Below are 18,527 nucleotides of genomic sequence, written 5' to 3'. Positions count from 1 at the left end.
ATAAACAATAAAGCAATGAAAAGAACACAAGCAAATCAGCCTACAAGGCAAGACAAAACTGGATGCTGAGAGACACTGAGTAAAGTGCTCCCCATTGAGAGAAACTGGCTCTCCCCATCACTTTGAGGTGGGTTTCTCAGCTTGTATCTGTGCTGCAGATAGACAGGCTCTAAGGTGTTGAGATTTTCCAGTGACACGGATAAAGTGACTACTTATAGAAGGACAAACAAAACCTTCTTCTAAAATATAAATGAGATGAAATTAGGTCTTGTAGAAAGATGTTAGCAAAGAGCTTAACAACCTCCAAAGCAGTTAAGCTCTGCAATAGTTTTACAGACCTCAGAATTAAATCTGTATGAATTTTGATACCCACATTTCTCTGTGACTGAGTTTTTAACGAACAAAAGTTAGTTACCTTGGGGTAATTTATTAAAGGACACAGACACTGAAATGTGTGTGAAATATCTAAAAGTCAGACAACCAACCTATAGCTAGTGTCAGTGTGATGGATGGGGTAGGTATCCATGGGAACATTCTCCATTGAAACGTCTGTCAACAAGAGAGACTTCCTGTGCTTTAGGCTGCAGCGACTTCGAACCTCCTCAGACACTGTCAGCAAAGCTAAAACACCAAAGAGAGTCAAGGTAAGTTTTGCAGAGGCAACACTGAAGGTGAGCAGCATCCCACCCACTTCAGACTTCTCCTGTGTGCACTGCAGTGCGGTGTGCTTACATCCCAGTGGTCGTCTTTGTTCTGATTCAAACCAGGTCATTTAAAAAGAATGCTGATCCCCATCCAGTCACAATTACGTGATTTAAACACTTGCCCTCATATGGTCACAGTTTCTGCTCACAGATCACTGGGAACTGGAACACTGTAAGGTACACACTGCAGGGCTTAAACCAAGAAACCTTCAGCCTCCCTGAAGGGTTTCCACTGCTGTGCAGCCGCTCCCCTGTGCGTGAAGCCTTCAGCCCCCAGACGCTGTCTTTGATGCACCCCAGCCTAGCCCAGCCCCTCGTCCACCCCCACTTACAAGCGTCCTTCACGTTGGTACAATTTTATCAACCCAAACCCATAAGAATTCCCACAAGAATCTGTTCATTTCAGTCAGCACCAACTGAGCACAACGTTGGTTTGTCTGACTTTACCTGCCAGGTAAGCCACGCTCTGGGTGTTCACCTCAAACTTGTCACAGTTCCTGTGCTTGTTAACCAGCGCTAGTAGTGTGTGTAAAATCCTCACAGTTCTTGCTACAGTGGTAGGAGAAGGGTGCCTGTACCCTAAGAAATGGGGTTAAAAACCAAATACCGTATTTAATGTTCGGTGCATATTTACGAAGCATTAGTATGTTCATTAGCATGTTCTCAGGACATGCTCACATGAAGGGTAAGGAAGCACAACTCTACCAGAAGAAGCAAGATATGTTCTTACCCTTCAGGAGGTGTCCCACTAGTGCAAAGTTGAAGTTGGAGTTGAAATTCAGCCCAACAAAATGGTCCATCTGCTTGCAGTGCCACTCCAGGGGTCTCCTGATCTCCATGAACACCTCTTCCGGGCTCTGACCAGGAAAAAGAAAACCCAAGAGCTGCTCATGACAGCTCCAGGTGTTCTTTTTACAAGTGACAGAGTAATTTTAGGAGCTTACACTGAAATACCCAGCACACCTTTGAACACAACACATCTGTACATTTCTGTCCCAGGTCAGAACACAATTACATACATCTCAGTTGGTATTACCCAAGTGAAACAATCCCTAATGCAGTTTTAGTTGCTTACCCAGTGTCCAGGAGGACAAGGAGCTGTGTTTTTTTCCTGTATTAACAGATGTAACTGCTCACACAAACCCAGTGTCAGTCAGAGCTGGTTGCTAACAGCTCACCTTGTCATTGAATACTCGAAGGCTGTCCAGGGTGTGCAGATTCTGCTCAAGCAGGGCTGTACCTGCTGAGTACAGGTTTACTTCATCCAGCTGCAGCACTGCCATGGCTACCCAGAAGAGGGCCTTGTGCATCGGCGAGTCCTGGAGGGAAAGAGAGAAAGCCACGATTTTCAAGTCAGTTCCTGTAAATGAAAGACAAATAGGACTAACAAACGGGTTTGCACATCCATTACAACCCTTCCTGTAGCCAGTTCTGTCCTCAACCACATCCATTCCAACACACAGATGTTCATACGAACCTGTCGTCTTCATGCATTCAACAGGTGAAGAGTAGAAAGTGAACTGATTTCAAGCCTTTTATTTCCCCCTAAGCCATTCCTTCTCTCTGGTACTCCTTCCCTTGCTCACAACACGTCAGACACACCATGCCTCACACCAGACTGAACAGAAACCTGTCCTCAGATTGAAAGCACATGTTGAAAATGGACTGAAACTCTGCACACAAACCTGGCCGGGCAATTTCTACTCCAGGTCAAAAAAGCACCCAGGAGGAATGCAGACCCTGGGGTCTCAGGAAGCAGATTTTTCTAGGAACAAGGTTTATGTACTAATATTAGGTGCCTGAGGCTCTTTGTTACTGGAATACCTACTGGAATGCTGCTCATATCATGAACTTGAAAGCACCATCCAGATGGCCAAGTTAGTGGCAAATCAGAGCAGGCTGACATTTACTGCAAGCCATGCCCTGCCAGGCCTGTGCTGGCAAACCCTGAGGGCCAAGGCTGAGAACCTTCCCCAGCCACTGGCAGCCTGTGCTCCACCAGTGCTGTGGCTGATGGAGCAGAACAGCTCAGGCTGAGGTCTTTTTAAAGCCATCACACAGGTCCCACGTGGAAACATCTGACACTGCCCATCTGCAGCATCTGGGCATGAGCCATAGCAGCGAAGCGTGAACTTCAGAGGCCCCAGCATTCACTTGTTTTGTTAAGATTATACCCGTAATTGTATTCTTCATTTATAAACTGTGTTCTCTGCTAACTCTAAAACCCCAGTGTTTTACCTTGTTAAGAAGAGGCTGCAGCTTGGTGAGGGCTATAACCGTAGCTTCTATCAGAACTTGGCTATTGTAATTATCAGGCCCTTTTAAACAGCTCTCGAGTCCCTTTGTGTAGAGGGAAAAGAAAAAAGTAATTAAAAATAAAACCGTAATTAGATTTTGAGGAAAAGAGGATCAAAGCTCTAAATAATGGTTACTCTCAATGAGCTTACAAAGCTTGAGCTCATTTGAAACCAACTCTCAAGAACTTTTCCAAATGGAGATTTAGACAGAAGTGATACAGGCACTGCTGAGAGCAGCTGCAGAGTGTGTGTTGAAAAAGGAAGGGTGCAAGGATTACAGAGCCTCTCTTCTACAGTGCAGATGCTGCTCAGATTGAGAGTTTTATGGACATCAACTTCAAAAAATGGTTAAACTGAAACACATTTAGCACAGGGTGTCTGTGCTACGGAATGCAGCCTTCTTCAGGGAACATGGAGCACCAGCACCAAGAGAGGCAGTCTGCTCAAAGTTTTCTTAAGTGACTGTCCTGCTCTTTATTGCATTTATTTATAACACATTAGGTTATTAACTGCCTTTAAAAACAAGGAAGTTGTGAATCATGTGCATGCAGCCAAATGCTTTAACAGAACATTGCTCATTTATTTAAATAGCAGCTTCTCCATCCATCTCATCATCTGAGATCAGAAACTCAAGACTGCCAGCCACTGTTACTTCAGGAGCCACAGCAGTGACAAAACTTACTGCCACCAAATTGATTTCAAATAAAAAGCTTGGTCCACATGAAGTGCATTTCCAACCGATCAGTTCCATAAAACAGGCTTGGAAAAATATATTTATCCTCAAATTACACTGAGTTCTGTACTCGATGGGAAGATTAAGGATAGCTAAAATAGCTATTTAGGAGCCATGCAGGAAAACAGACACAGACCCACATACCTTGCTAAGAATTCGGATTATTTGCTTTATTTGTCCATGAGACACACGCTTACTTATGCAGCCAAAGACAACAAGTGCTCTTGGCTGCAGGGATGGGTTATACTGGAATGCAAACCTGTGAGGAAACACGAACATTAATGGAGAGACAACAGGCAGGCTGACAGTTGTAGGTGTGCACTCAGGCAGGCAGGGGTTATGGTCTTAGAGCTGTCACATACTTTTGAGCTAGTTCAGTCCACTGGTCCAGCCACTTGCACGTTGGAATATCCCTCATACATGCCTGAAAAGAATTATATTGTTTGAATATGTGTACCATTGAGTACTTTTACAATTCAGACTGTGCAGTTAGAGCAGTTCTCACAAGTCAAGTTCTTTAATATCCCTTGCCACGTGCTGGGAAGAGCACCCCTACACCACTCACCCGCAGGAAGCACAAGCAGGGATTATTTGCTTTGACCCACGTACCTCCATGATCTCCAGCAGTGCCTCAGTAACAGTTTCCAAGGAGGTCAGGGCAAAAGTCTCCCTTTCATAGGAGCCAGGAGAGAAGGACCTGTCTCGGTAGCTGGAGCGGAACGCGATGACTGCGGCCGACTTCACTTTGCTGATTCCAAACAGCAAATAGAACTTGGGCAGAGAGAACTCGGTCAAGCTCAGCCTTAAAACTTGCTTGGTCTCCTCTGAGGAAGGAATGTTTGGTATTAGATTTAAAGCACTGAAATTCAACCCGTGCTGCAAACACCACAGCTCACCCTCCCATGAACACCAAAGCAGACAATCATCCTATAGGTCACTCTGCATATCCGATCACTCTTTGCTATTCCCTGAGTACCCCACAACCACCTTGGTCTGTGCACAGACTGCTGAAGCCAGCCACTGGGATGGTGTATTCTAAAAACAGATTGAAGGAAGCTTCCTTAAAGATGTGGTTCTGTGAGACTTCTCCTCACACTGATTCATAAAATGGGAACCTGGAGAGCTCCTGCTCTGAAATCCCAACCGTGCTGTAAGTTCAAGCTGCAATCAAACGCTGCTTTGGCTCTGGCACTGAAGAAGCCACTTAACTCAGAGGAAAATGACAGCCCTGCTCCCAGCACTGAGTATTTTTACAGCTCTGAACTTCCAGTTCATTTCAGTGCACTTCCAATTCATCCTCTGAACAGGAAGGGTTGCCCTTCTCTCTCCGCATCAAATTAGAGCTTTTATTTTCATATACATACACATATGTGTATTCACACACTCACTGTCAATACATATAGTTATAAAATGAGCTTTCACATCATAAAAAGATTTACATAAACTTTTTTTTCCTCCCTGGTTTTACAGTCTGTGGTAAGAAGTGACAGCTACTTATCTGCTTACACCAGTTATTATAGGACTGCTAAAAGAGCAGCACACAAAATACCTGTCTTAACAGTATAGTTTCACAATTCCCTTATGTAACTGATATTTTTTGCTACCACATTATGCAACCACTCAAAAGATGCACATCAGCCACTTTTAGCACAGACCTTATTTTCTCCTTTCTCTGCATCACAGGATCTTGCTGGTACTTTCTTTTTTCTAAAGCCTGTTATACAAACAACTCGCATTATGCACCTGCTCTAAACCAGACAGTTTTAACACCAAACTCGTCTGTTGCAGATCAAACCCTCAGCAAGCAGAACCACAACACGGGATTTTCAAACTCTCAGAACAGTGCAAATACAACTCCAATATCTCTTAAACAAAGAAGCGGCAATCAGCCTAACTGGCAACCCTTACCACTGAAGTGAAGCTGGGAACAAGTGCACAGGGAATGAATGATGTTAATGACGAGACCGTGAGTGGAAGCTCTGAGAGAAAGGGGACCAGTGGCCACCAACAAGGTGACCACGTGGAAGAGGTAGGGGAGATGTGCTGCCACATCCAGAGAATTGTTGAAGGAGAGCATCAGCATGTAGCGTGCTAGAATAGCGATGTCATCCCACATCAGGTGCTGCTCCAGGGTAGGAGTCGGAGACAGACAAGTCTTGTCGATTATTTTACACATCCTCCCAATCACCTGAAAACAAGGAACAGTTTTGTTTCACATAAAGGAAAAGCCCAGCTCGAATTTCAATAAACCCCATTACAACTTAATATTAGGATTATCCTATTGCTTGGAACCTGTTTTATCATGTTCTTTGCATTACTGCCTGTACCGAGTTATCAGAAAGCTTCTCTCTGTCACATTATTATATAAGTTATTCTATAAAAGGAAATCAAGGCAAAAGAGGAACTCACTTTGCTTGAAACCAGCTTTACATTTCCTGAAGCGAGTGCTACAGCCGTGTCTGCCATAACCTCAGCCTTTATGGAGCCTAAGCCCCCTGTGGCACTGGTCTTGATAAAGCTGTCCAGCACGACATCAAGGAGATCCGTTATCTGTTAAAGATGATAAATTCCTTTTGATCAGTCAGAATAACTTCCTTTTTCCACAGTAAACAGCCTGTTAAATCAGCAATCATTCCTTTTTAAGATGCATAACAACCACAGTGATTTGTTATCCTGCTGGAGAAAAGCCTACTGTGTATTTTAGAGGTGTAAAGCTCTCCCAGCTTCTACTCCAGATCACAATGCTACAGAACTGCACAGAAACTATAATTCAGATTGTATTATTTTTATTTACAAAGCAATAGATTATGCAGAACGTGTACCTGTCCAAGACTTCCCCATATCTTGGCCTGGATGGAAGGGTACATCTGCTTCTCATTTATTGTCATCGTTATGAGCTTATCAAGAATGGCCGTGACCCGCTGGCGCTTGGCATCATCGTTGTGTTTGCAGAACCGCACCAGGTTGGACAGCCAGGGAGTCATGTACTCCAGACAGAGGTGCTTCAGTTCAATACCTGCAGTAAAGCACTGAATCAACACTGGTCTCTATTTATAAGCAAACAATTATTTGTGAGCACTTTTCCTCTTGGTATTTATTGTCCAAAATAATCACTGTCAGAGCTGAGCAAGTAACACTGGGCAAGCAGGGGAGCTTCAGAAAGATACACACTTTGTTAACCACATCCAAGAAACACTGGCTGCAATCTGGCAAGGAGATGCTGACATTTAATCTCTTACTAATAGATGTGACAAAGATGTGAACATTCAGGATTAGGCAGGAGTATTTAAGATAATCTCTTTTTAATCTTGAGCATGTATTCCAAACAGCTTCCAACAGTAAAGGCAGAGCTGCATTTTGCTATCCTTTTTTCCAGTAATAAGCAGTGCAACAGAACCAGATGTCCAACTGAGAGATACAGTCAACCTCAAGAGATTGATCTTGACAGGACTAAAGAGCCCTGTAACTCTTCCGTGTATATTCTAGAGTTCAAACCTTCACTATCATGGACCTCAAATTTTGATTCTCATTCTGCAATATTCTCTACTTCTAATGAATTAATAAGAGCCTGACAGAGAGCTCACTGTGCAGAGCTATCAACAGCGATACAAAACTAATAACCCGGGCTGTGATCTCTCTGAATGAACTTGATCCTCCAAATGAAGGAGATGTGCAGTGGAACTGGTTTTCATGTTCACTGCAAAGTTGTAAAGCATGAATGAATACTGGAGGTACTTACTAGACTTGCTGAATCCAGAAATGCACTCTTCCAGGAACTCTAAGGTGAGGTGGGGCTCATTAGCTGCAAGAGTCTTACTAATAGATACAATAAATAGTGTGTTGTTGGCAGGAATACACAGTCCTGACGTTTCCAGTAACTGGCCCTCAATCTTTAAATTAAAGGTACATGTTAAGGCACATAGGAGATTATAGGCAGCAGACCTGTAACAAAGCAAGCAACGTGACTTGTAAGAGTTTTCTTGGACACGTATTAAAACACATGCATTACACCAAGGCACCACAGTGATAACAGTGACATTTGACAACTCACAGCACTACTGCTATGCAAGAGATTACATTTAAATCCTGAACTTTTTCCCTGCACTAGTTAAGACTCAGAGACAAAAACATTTGCCTTGAAGAGATGAAAGAAATTACTCCTCCACTTGCTTTAAACAATTCCTGATGAGGTTAAAGACTGTGCTTGAAGGAGCCGGCACTGGAATTCTCAGAACAGCATTCGGCTCTAGGAAATTCTATGTATTTCCATGTGCACCTGAGCTAATAGGAGAGAGACCACCACGGCCCGCAGGCAGAGGCAGTGCTTTGTGCCACCACTGAGAGCCTACTCTATAGCTGCAGCTCCCATGGTGTTAAACAAGTTCAACACCATGGAAATCAGACGTACCTAACAACATATATTGGAAAGCAGAAGTGTTTCTCCTTATAAAGAGAAATTGAGCTTCCTACACACCTCCAGTAACTGTGACAGTGCACGTGCCTTTCTTCCTCTATAGAAAACACAAGCTTGCTTAAATTAAATGTACATTTTATGGAGCTGTGGTGAAAGAGAAATCGTTCTGTTCAAGTCAGACTTGCCCACGCTGAGGAAAGCCTAGAAATGATCCACACTTTGGTGCTAATGTAAAAGGTCCGTACCGCAGGCTGGGGTCGGAGCTCCCCAGGTTGAGCAGTGCGATGTTCAGCAGCGTCCCAGGGACATCCTTGGGGCGAATTTTGGTGTGCTGGGGGATGGAGTCTGGTTGTGAGAGCTCCCACCGCGTCCGTATGTGAATGATGGACCTGACAATGGCTTCACACTCCTGATGCATGAAGGTGAGCGGTGTGCCCTGGTTGGCAATGGTCAGCGTAAACTGGTTCTCATCCACGAGACATATTTCCTCGATCTCAGAGGCGTAGTAGATGTCATTTAGAAACACTGTCTGTCCCAGGACTCTTGTTCGTTCTGCTGATGTCACCTGCACAGCGGTCGACCCAACCTTAGGAAGAGAACAGAAAAGTGGTTCAGCACCTACTGTTAACAGTGCAGAGAGAAAAGTCTGACACCTCCAATGTTATAAACACACACTTCCTAAAGAGGCATACTAATAACTTGTGTTTTCTCCCCAAGACAGGAGAGGAGAATTAAGAGACAGTAAAATCCTGTTCAAATGTATTCTTATGAAAATATACCAATCCACTAGGAAGAGCATTCCAAGGACTTACTTTAATAGAGACTTTGGTGTCTTTGTGAGCCAGTTTGAGAGCATTGTGAAATACTTTCAAATCCTCCTCCAAAGCCAAGGTAGCTGCTGGGAGTTTCTGCTGGTCGTGTTCGATGTGCTCGGCCAGTTTCCCTGGAGAGTCTATGAAAATAAGCCTTTTGCTTCCTTTCAAACCTGTCAAGAGCCTTTCATGGTATTTGGTGTATTCTCTGACCCAAGAGTTACAGTTATAAATAAAAACTGCTGAGACATTTTCATAAGCAAAGCCTGGAAAAACTACAAACCATTTAGAAAGAAAGTCTGTTTTAAAGCGATTACTGGGGCCAGCGTGAGTGAGGTCCACCACAATCTCATATGGCTTTGCATAGTATGGCTTCAGAGTCAGCAGCACGTGGTAGATCAGCAGATCTCCGTTGATCTGACCAGTCTTGAACCTGTAAGAGAACAGGGCAGACACGGTTGGGTTTGCGTGCCATGGCTCACGCTAACTCCAAGGTTAGTGCCCAGTATCATGAAGCTCGCTTGGGACTTCACATAACGTAAAACATTAAGAACCTTTTTGTTCTCATTTAATGATTCTTTGAATCTCAGGAGACTGGGCCCTGCATCAGCCAAAACCAGGCCTCCAGAGCCAACACATCAGACAGAAGTCTACCAGGAAGGATTAACTGAAAATCAAACTCAACATCTCGTGGACATCCGAGGTACTTCAAATACCTGCCACTGTTTCAAGCTAGCATGAGCTCCACTCCTTCAAGGCAAAGTGACTGTCTGCAGAAGGAGGTAACAAATACTGCCAGCACAGATGTAGTTTGCAGTGTGCTGGGACACTGCTCTTGGGCACACCTCAGCTAAACCACCGGGGCACAGGGTAACAGAGGAGGTAAATTTCATGAAGGCAGAATGTTTCTCTGCCAAAGAGACTCTTCCCTCCCATGTTACTTCCTGTTGTTCTGAGAGCTAAGCTGGGCAAGTTGGTGTTTTCCCCCTCTACCGTGTCATGGCAGAGCTGTCACGAAAAGGAAGTGTGTCATCGCTGTGGTTTTAGCTCTCCACTTAAACGACGTATAATTTCAGTTACAGATTTGCTTAAAAAACACCAGCACTGCCTAAACCGACTCGCTCTGTGTGAATGGTCGCTTGCATCCTCACAGCAAGCAAATGCACGCACAAAGAAACATTACTGGTGAAGGACTAAATACCTGAAACACCAATCTTCTTTCGACTACATCTTGGCAAGGTAAGTGCACGTTTTCTTTCTCTTATTGTAAGCTCCCCTTGGAAGTTTCTCAGATGTTGTACAAAACTGCATGCAGAAGTATTTCTAAAGAAGTTCAGGTGACTCAGAAACACCCTGCACAAATATCTCCCACTGAATTGGGAGGCTGATGTATTTTTAGTACTGGTAAAGGTTATTCACAATCAGACTCCAAAGAATGAACAGTGACAGTCGGTCCTTGGCTCTGTTGTTACTGCAGATTTCAGGGAGCTCTCACAGAAGACCCTGTCCATACCTAGGCACAAAGGGCTGAACTAAAAAGAAAAAGCAGCTCTTTAATGCAGTTCTTTGCTCTCATGATTGTAAGTGAAGCCTTTAACATCAGTTTATTTACTTTGAAGAAAAGCACATTTGGTCCGAACACCACAATTAACACTGGACTTGTTGTACCCTCGAGGGAGGGGGCAGAAAGCTGCAGCTCTCAGGCCATAACATCCAAGTTGGAGTGGATCTGTACTGGCAAATGGAGCTCAGCTCTGCAGGCCATGCAGAAACTGTGTGAAAAGCTGTTCTGTTCCCAAAGACTTCGCTGGCTTTGCTTTCTTCCTTTAAAATTACAGTACAAGGCACTGTCGAGGCAACCTTCACTATTATGAAGATAAAAATCCTACCTGAGGTGCAGTTGATTTCTAAACCAGTTTCTAGTTCAAACTTAGCAGTAAGGAATCATCTCAGAATGAGTCTGATTGTATGTCATAGAAAAGCTGCAAAGTTATCTCTATCTTTTGCTGCTTTGTCCCATAAGGAGAGGCACCCATCACTGTTCCCTGGTCACACACGAGCCGTGTCACCTCTCGTGCTCCTGGAGGCCATCAGCAGGACAGGGGTTTGCAAGATAGGCAAGTTCACGCTCTGATTTTGGGGAGTGAATGGGGCAAGCTCTCTGGCAGGCATGGCAGCTTCTGACTATCATAGACATGAGCGTTGGCTGGAGTCTTTCTGAATGACCTAACCCCACAGACATACGTGTTACCTGGAAAGCAGTGCCTCCAAAAGCAAATGCATTTGTAAGAACAGCACTGTTCCTTTTGGTCATTCTCTGCATTGTCCATATGTGAACCAAACACATCCTGTGACTTTCAAAGCTAATATTTTCTTCCGTTAACAGAGACAGGGGAAAGCCACTGGATGGGATAAGCCTTAAACTCTGACAGTGTCTCACACGTGCAGACGGGATGAAGCAGCAACAGTGAAGTGCTTCACTCCTTCTCTGATTTGTCACTGTCATTTTGAGGTTATCAAACTTAGTATCAAAGCCAAGGTTATCAACTTGGTATCAGGCTGGCCTAAAGCTCAGCTTCCTGCCCTCCAGACAAACTCAACCGGTACAGATTTGAACACTGCACAAATGTGAGACAGAACACGCTACTGGTAATACCATTTGCATCATTCTCAGGCGTTCCACAGAAAATGTCACAATCTGCAGCATGGTTGTGAGAAAAAGGAGAAGTACATTTGTGATAAAATTGCCTTTTGTACAGTAAAGCAGAAAAATGAGAGACAAAGATTTCTGTGAAACGCTCCTGACACCTGTGCTAAGAACAAAGAAAACAGTTTCAGCCACATTTCAGACTGAGGTTTTTCACTTGACCACCTTTATGTGCACAGCTACACTTCCCACAGCCAGGCGGGTGCAGACAGCAGCAGCCATCTGTAACCTGCACACGGGTTTCTCATTTGGCTGTAAAAGCAGAAGTGATGGACCTCAAGCTGTAGTATGGCCAGCTTTAAAGAGGAGGAACTACCAAAGAGGGGGAACTACAGAGTCTGCCTCTACATCATGGAGCAGTCAGTGAGGAACACTTCCCTATGCCCTTTGGTCCATGCTCTTTTTCAATCTTCATATATTCTCTATAAACCTCAAACTGCCAGAAGCTCGAGACAACCATTCTTTCAGAGCACCAAGTACCTGCCCACCACCCCCTGTATCCACTACATATGTAGTTGTTATATGTTCTTCTGATAAAAGGCTGCTGCCTGCTATTCCCTGAGGAGCCCAACCCAAACCTCTGAGAACCAGCCCTTGCTAAACAAATCCCATCATTTGTACTTTTGCAGGTGACTAAACAGGAAGATGAAGACCAGACGCAGCAAACCAGGCTCTGCCTTCCCTGTCCTGATAATCTTTGCTTTGTATCTGCAAACAAGTGCAAACCACACCAATTATCCAGGGCTTATAAATGAAACCTGGAATTCTACCAGCCAAAATCCAAGTGGAAGCCAGAACATAACTGATGCCAACACAGATTCTCCTCTGAGCATCAACTTCAGCAGCAAAACGACTACTCTGGAAATGCAGACAGGGACCATGCAATCCGTATCCTCCACAACGGCCCAAAATCTCACATCCTCCCCTGTCTGCACTGCAGTGGCAACTTCTGCCACTGGAGGACCCAGGAATTCCAGCAAACCCAAGAGTACAGGGGCAAAAGAAACCTGTGAAGACAGCAAGCCTCTCATAATGATCTGCTTCATTGTGATAGCAGTGCTCGTGCTCATCTGCACCTTCTTATTCCTGTCCACGGTCGTGATAGCCAACAAAATGTCTTATCTCAAGAAAGCTCAGCAGGGAAAACGCAGGCCCAGGAGCAACGGTGACATCCTGGCAACCAACAGCTTGTGGCCAATGGCTGCAGGGACGTGGCAGAGGATGAAGGAGACAACTGGAACTGACCTGATAATGCAGGACTTGATACCAGGGAGAGACAGCGCGATCCCAAGGGAAACCGAAGGTGAAACTACCAAGAAATTCAGTAAAGAAGCAGACAACAAGCAGGGAAGCAAAGAGCCACTGAAGTCGCACAAACCCATTTTAACCAATTTTGTAGTTGAGATTTAATTCATAGTCAAGGAAAAAAAGTGTTGTCTCTTGCCTTTTTTACATCATTAATATAAGGCAGAAACTTAACTTTAAAGCAACATGAATTGTTACTTTAGAAAGCTGAATTCAGATCTTAAGGGTTTTCCATCTACCATAGTGGGAATGCTGCAGCAACTTGGAGATCTAGAAGGGAATAAGACTGTGTTAAATAGCTTTCTATAAACCAGAGTCAAGACTGGCTTTACTCCTGTGACCAAGAACTCATGGTGATAGGAGCTGAAGGGCATCAAACAAAAAAGGACAGAAGCCTGCCCATTCTCAAAGGTCACTGGGAAAAGAAAGGGAAGGCCTGGTAGTGTGATGAATGCAGCACACCATAAGGTGTACGTGGTAAAACCAAGCTGCTTTTTCCAGAAAGCTGTAATTCAGTAACCACTGATGCAATGACTGCATCAGGAACTAGTCCCCCTCCAAATGCCCTTTCAGGTTTTTCCATCAAGAACTTCTGAAACCAGCTTAATTGCTTTCGAACCAGATTGAGACATGAATCATATTTATTGTGTTGAGTTTGTGTGTGAAGACAGGGCATTTGTATTATATGTTAGAATATGATAATGGTTTCAATTTGTTATCTGCAATAAACCAGCAACATCCATTTTTAAACGACTCACGTGATACTGTTTCTCTAAGTCAAAATACTCCAAATACAGAGCAGACAAAGCAGTTTGGAATATTACACTCCTCTGCCACTTGCTGAAGGTCAGTAAAGGTCTCCCCTGATGACTGGCTGTGCCGTGTCTTGCCCCACAGACACACACTCCAGTCTGTCCCAATACAACTGATTACAACACGCCAAAAGTGTCTTCAAACCCACCACAACTTCTCGTTTCTTTACTCTCAGAGACTCTACTTCCCCAGACCTGGCGAGGGCTGAGTCTGCTCCCACTACAGCAGAGCTCTGCTGATTTAAGGAAAGATGAGAAGCTTGGGTCAAAGGCGATCTGTTGTACCTTGGTTACATGTGCTAACAGCACACGATGGTGAAGCGCCAAGCATCCTGTGCAGCTGTACCAAGCATCTTTGCCACAAGAGCTGGTTGTATGATTCAGGACAAAACACTGAGTCCCCAGTTCCTGTTCCATGACATCACCCCTAAAAGTGGCTGAAAGGGCAAGTAAAAAGCAACGGAGAAGCCAGAGGACAGGGGATTATGTCAGTTTTAAACATGATGGGAAAGGCCAGGAAAAGAATGAGATCAAACTGTGAGAGATCAGTGATGACAACTAGTACTTAAAGGAGATGAACCGAGGAACATCTCACACTGATGACAGAAACAAAGCTGAAGGGCAGTGCAGGGGGATGCTGCATTGCAGTCACCTTCTGCTTCCCCAGAATGACCACAAGCACAGGGGGCAACAGCAGAGGCTGTGCATGTACTAAAAAAAGCATCTGAGATAGCAGATGTGAGACTCTAACTTGGTGTAAAACTGCTCGCAGCCAGGCGGGTACGGAACCGAAAGGGAAGGGTCTGTAAGAGTGAGACACTGCATGCAGTAAGATGCTCGTAGGCAGCAGATTACAGAGATAAACCAGCAGGGTCATGAAAAAAGCAGATAAAAAAAGCAAGAATCACAATCACATCAGTGGAAGGAAGGAAAAAGAGGAAGTAAAAAGAACCTTCAGTGTGATGGGAGCTGTGGCAAAAGATCGGAGGAGACAGTGAGGGTTGACAAGAATGGGGATGAGGTGAAGGAATCAGAAAGAAAGAAACTGAGATACATTGTGAGCATGGGATCAGGATTTGCTGCAGGAGAGGGAGAAAAAGAGAACTGGTGCAGTCAGAAGAGTGGTACAACAGGAAAAGCAGGAGGAGATGGGAGAAGCTGCAGAAGGAGCTGGCAGCAGCTACTTGGCACTGGCAGAAATACACTTGCAGAATGCCATGAGGACATATTAGATGTGGGTTTCTTCTTGCCAGGGAGCCTTTCCAGGCAAAAATGCTTCAGGAGACAAAGGGAAATAGTGTGGGTGACACACAGAGGTATGGACAAAGGCAGGCATTGGGAAAGCTGCTGCTCTGTTAGTGATGGCAGCAGGCTCCAACACTGTCCCCACACAACAATAACCTGGCGAGCAGGGGCAGGAGAGGGGTGAATCTGCAGTTATCTCCTTCCACTGCAACTGCACAAATGAAGATGTGCAAACCAGCACCCTGTGATCAGAGCTCGCCATGACTCACCGCAACCAGCCTGAGGTTGTTTCTCCACTGATAATCACAGCAGAACACCAAACCCAGCACCAAAATTAAATCAGTGAGATCCAAATTCAGCCCAGATCTGCATAACTTTTGACTCACGTAGCAATAACTGTTTTTAACAAAGCAAATGAGTCTATGTGAGTTTGTACATAACACATCCCAACTAAAGCCACAAACATGTAAATATTTGAGTCTGATAAAAACAACAGGGCTCAAAAGTTCGCTGTGAAACACTCAAGCTCCCAGACCAGGCTCTTGGTACCTCTCCCACTCTTGGCACTTCCTGCAGCAAGCACTGCTGAACTTCCTCTTTAGCTGCAGAAACCTACAGAACATAACACAAGCCATTTGAAGCTGCTCGACTTGCAGCACAGTCCATGTTCCTCCGGCTTCCAACAGAAAAGTGAGCCCATGCCTGCCTGACACAAGATAAACGGTGCAGGTAAGAATCAGCTTCAACAGGGAAAGGGTTAGTGTTTGTCTGGTTTGGTTTGAAACAGAACTGGGCTGTCTATGTCTGACCGCAGGGTGTGTTCAAAGCTCTTGTGCAGTGTCTGTCTTCAAGGTATTAGGGTTTGGGATGCACGTTGTTTGATGCTGTTACTATGAACTATCATGAACTCCTATGATGTGACTTTAGAGTGGAAAGAGAGGAGCAGAATGAAAATTGAAAGGAATCATTCTTACCTGTTCTAAACCCCCATGTGCTCAGGAAGCACTAACTCCCTGCTCGTGTTTTCACTGTTGCAGCTGGAATTTCACTTTGCATATTTGTAAACCAACAAAGATTTATACATATTCATTTCTCAGAAACAGCCTCCCATGACTACCACTAGAGTAACTAATAACTGAGCTCAAACTGCACAGCACTGCCTTCCCATAGAAACCCTCTGTGTAGTAGCTGCATTTTATCATTGACACAGAGATATTGAGAGACCTGAACTCTAAACAGTACAGGAAAGAGAAACCTGTGTCATGCCAGCAACCTCACACTAACACGATCTTTGTCGTTACAGAAAGTGCCCCACATGCAGAGAGTTATTTCTAAAACCAGTTTCACATTAGAACATGGTTCTGTTTCAGCATCGCTATTAGCAAACTTGCAAAAACTATTACGCTGTACCCAAAACTGCTGAGGAGAGGCAAGAGCAGGAAATAGAAGAGAACCATGAAGAGGTTTTACTTAAGTTTTGGCTTATATCCATCACAAGAAGACAGCCTTTACTCCTGACAACCCTGTTTGTCAGTGCTGCTGCAAGTGCTCCAGGTCCATAATCATTTACATGATTGATAAATGTTAGTTTGAAACACTGGCTGGACTCCCCTGCTGATGCCTTTTCCTGATGAGGTGAATAAAGGTAACAGTAACCAAGGCGTTCTCTTCAAAAAAGGCACTTAATTACAGTGACCAATAATGTTGGAAACGTGCTTGTTTGTGAAGTCAGTGACAAGCCTGCTGCTGATGCAAATGGAACATGGGGTCTGACAGTGTTTTCACTATGGTAGTGTTAACAGAAGATTGTCTGGTGTCAGTGGCTGGTAACACACTGATGCAATTCTCATGTTAGTATGTTCTATTTCATCCCAGTAACAGGAGAGGACACAATCAAAGAGGCTGCAGGAAAACAGGCAGCAACCACGTTCTCCTGCTTCTTCTCTCTGGGGAAATCTGGAAATCCCTTTCTACAGCAACACCTCAAAGCATTTCCATGGATACAAGAAATGCAACCCCCATCATGGGGAGTCCAAGGGAGGGCAAAGCTCCTCTGTACCCATTGCAAGCAACCAGAGCCAGTTTCCCCAAGGCTGGAGGAGCCCTGGCTGGAGCACCGGGTGTAACACCACGAGCTCAGTTCCCCGGAGCCCCCACAGAAGAGAGTGATGGAAGCTGGGTAGCAGCACTGATAATCGGCATCATCTTGATTAGTATGATAACAGCTATTGTTATAATCCTCCTGTGGAAATGCCGCAGGAGGCCAGGTCTAGCCTATTCGCACTGGGCTGGCCGCTCCCCCTTTGCGGATGGAGACACACCAGAGGTCCCCATGGACTCTGACCAGGCCACCAAACGTTCCTCTGCTTTATTTATGTTGCCTTGGAAATTCAAACAAGACCCAGGCCTGCAGCAGGAGCTCACTGCCTCAGAGCACCCACCCGACTGCACTACCTGCAATGAGAACGGCGAACTGCCGCCACCGCCCCAGGACCACGCTGCAGCCGCTAGTCCAGCTTCCGACACAGAGGCATCTCCAGCTCCCATCCCAGAAGCCACAGGCTGTGCAGGAGACTCTGGTCCTCACCCAGCACCTTCACACGACTCGCCGGACCTGCCCCCTCCACCGGACTGGCTCACGGAACCATAAGCATCACGGATCAGATCCCAGCAAGTACTGGGAATTTCACGCGGAACCAGAGGAACCATTGCCCCCACCACCTGAGTTACTTATTCAAGAGATTCACAACCACTTCCCCAGCCACAGCACCTTTTGCACAGTGCTCAAATTCATACTTCACGTTTGTCTTGAATGAGGTACTCTTCAACCAGCTGAAGAAAGGAGAAGTTGAGGCCCGCAGGAACAGGAGCCCCCAACACAGGCATTTCCCCAGCGTTTCTTAACTTCAGCTTTCACAGAAGGCAACCACCTCCTCCTGCCTGAAACAAACCAGTTCAGAACACAATATGGGTTGTGCCCGCTGGTTATCTGGGACCAGCAATTCCAGATGGTGGAGAGCACAGAAACAGAGCATGCACATCTCTGTGTGCCAGTACATACCTGTATGGAACATACACGGATGCGGAACTTTCAAGAAAGAGCACAGCTCTAGAGGTACTTGGGGCTTCTAAAAATGGTTTGTTCTACTGGGCTGCGTAAGTGAATGCAATGAATGTAAGTGAATTCTAATAAAGCTTTCCAATTCAAAGATGTTTTGGTCAAAGTACAACTGTTTGCTTAGACACAAAGCTTTGAATTCAAAACCAAAGCCATTTTCCATGTGTGACTGGATAACAACGGCTTACAGCTATTGTAAGTAAACCCTCTGAACAGCTGTTCTTTGCTAAAATCAATGAGATTTCCTTTAGATCAAATATTACCAATAAGCTTTTGGATGTACCATCAACAATCCCATCACATTATGGTTGGGTAAAGCAGAGAACAGGGCGAGAAAACAGTTAACACAGTGGTCACCAGCATGCTGAAATGGCTCCAAC

The 18,527-nt window shown here is 44.9% G+C and overlaps 3 protein-coding genes across 7 annotated transcripts in view; 2 read left to right on the top strand and 1 right to left on the bottom strand.

Annotated features, from left to right (window-relative positions):
• Nucleotides 1-18,527, bottom strand: part of NF1 (neurofibromin 1) — a 75,131-nt gene that overhangs the window by 10,465 nt on the left and 46,139 nt on the right. For all 4 annotated transcript variants that reach the window (XM_061363295.1, XM_061363297.1, XM_061363296.1 and 1 more), the window contains 14 exons: nucleotides 8,961-9,393; nucleotides 8,394-8,734; nucleotides 7,474-7,676; nucleotides 6,557-6,750; nucleotides 6,144-6,284; nucleotides 5,643-5,922; nucleotides 4,344-4,558; nucleotides 4,097-4,158; nucleotides 3,879-3,993; nucleotides 2,943-3,044; nucleotides 1,883-2,023; nucleotides 1,435-1,561; nucleotides 1,152-1,283; nucleotides 486-621 (listed from right to left, as the gene is read on the bottom strand). In XM_061363295.1, the coding sequence (XP_061219279.1) occupies nucleotides 486-621; nucleotides 1,152-1,283; nucleotides 1,435-1,561; nucleotides 1,883-2,023; nucleotides 2,943-3,044; nucleotides 3,879-3,993; nucleotides 4,097-4,158; nucleotides 4,344-4,558; nucleotides 5,643-5,922; nucleotides 6,144-6,284; nucleotides 6,557-6,750; nucleotides 7,474-7,676; nucleotides 8,394-8,734; nucleotides 8,961-9,393 (2,622 nt within the window). The remainder of the gene's footprint in view (nucleotides 1-485; nucleotides 622-1,151; nucleotides 1,284-1,434; nucleotides 1,562-1,882; nucleotides 2,024-2,942; nucleotides 3,045-3,878; nucleotides 3,994-4,096; nucleotides 4,159-4,343; nucleotides 4,559-5,642; nucleotides 5,923-6,143; nucleotides 6,285-6,556; nucleotides 6,751-7,473; nucleotides 7,677-8,393; nucleotides 8,735-8,960; nucleotides 9,394-18,527) is intronic.
• Nucleotides 546-13,722, top strand: EVI2A (ecotropic viral integration site 2A). Of its 2 annotated transcripts, XM_061363337.1 has the most exons (3): nucleotides 546-644; nucleotides 9,551-10,199; nucleotides 12,297-13,722. In XM_061363337.1, exon 3 carries the CDS (start codon nucleotides 12,313-12,315, stop codon nucleotides 13,075-13,077), a length of 765 nt encoding a protein of 254 aa, XP_061219321.1. In that variant the 5' UTR covers nucleotides 546-644; nucleotides 9,551-10,199; nucleotides 12,297-12,312; the 3' UTR covers nucleotides 13,078-13,722. The 2 variants fall into 2 exon arrangements, with proteins under 2 accessions (XP_061219321.1, XP_061219319.1); XM_061363335.1 differs by lacking the exon at nucleotides 546-644 and having other exon boundaries at nucleotides 9,532-10,199.
• On the top strand, nucleotides 17,100-18,238 carry EVI2B (ecotropic viral integration site 2B). The gene has a single exon (XM_061363292.1). It carries the CDS (start codon nucleotides 17,245-17,247, stop codon nucleotides 17,677-17,679), a length of 435 nt encoding a protein of 144 aa, XP_061219276.1. The 5' UTR covers nucleotides 17,100-17,244; the 3' UTR covers nucleotides 17,680-18,238.

Source organism: Neopsephotus bourkii, unplaced genomic scaffold (genome assembly GCF_033783945.1).
Source record: "Neopsephotus bourkii isolate Nb327-2 ecotype Australia unplaced genomic scaffold, CSIRO-AGI_Nbou_v1 NB_1154, whole genome shotgun sequence".
Lineage (NCBI taxonomy): Eukaryota > Metazoa > Chordata > Aves > Psittaciformes > Psittacidae > Neopsephotus > Neopsephotus bourkii.
The sequence above is the reverse complement of the archived record's forward strand: the minus strand, read 5'-3'. Positions and strand labels throughout refer to the sequence as shown.

What these genes read in the sequence shown, in the direction of transcription:
- EVI2A (XM_061363337.1), top strand. Translation starts at nt 12,313, where the DNA reads ATGAAGACCAGACGCAGCAAACCAGGCTCTGCCTTCCCTGTCCTGATA.
- EVI2B (XM_061363292.1), top strand. Translation starts at nt 17,245, where the DNA reads ATGATAACAGCTATTGTTATAATCCTCCTGTGGAAATGCCGCAGGAGG.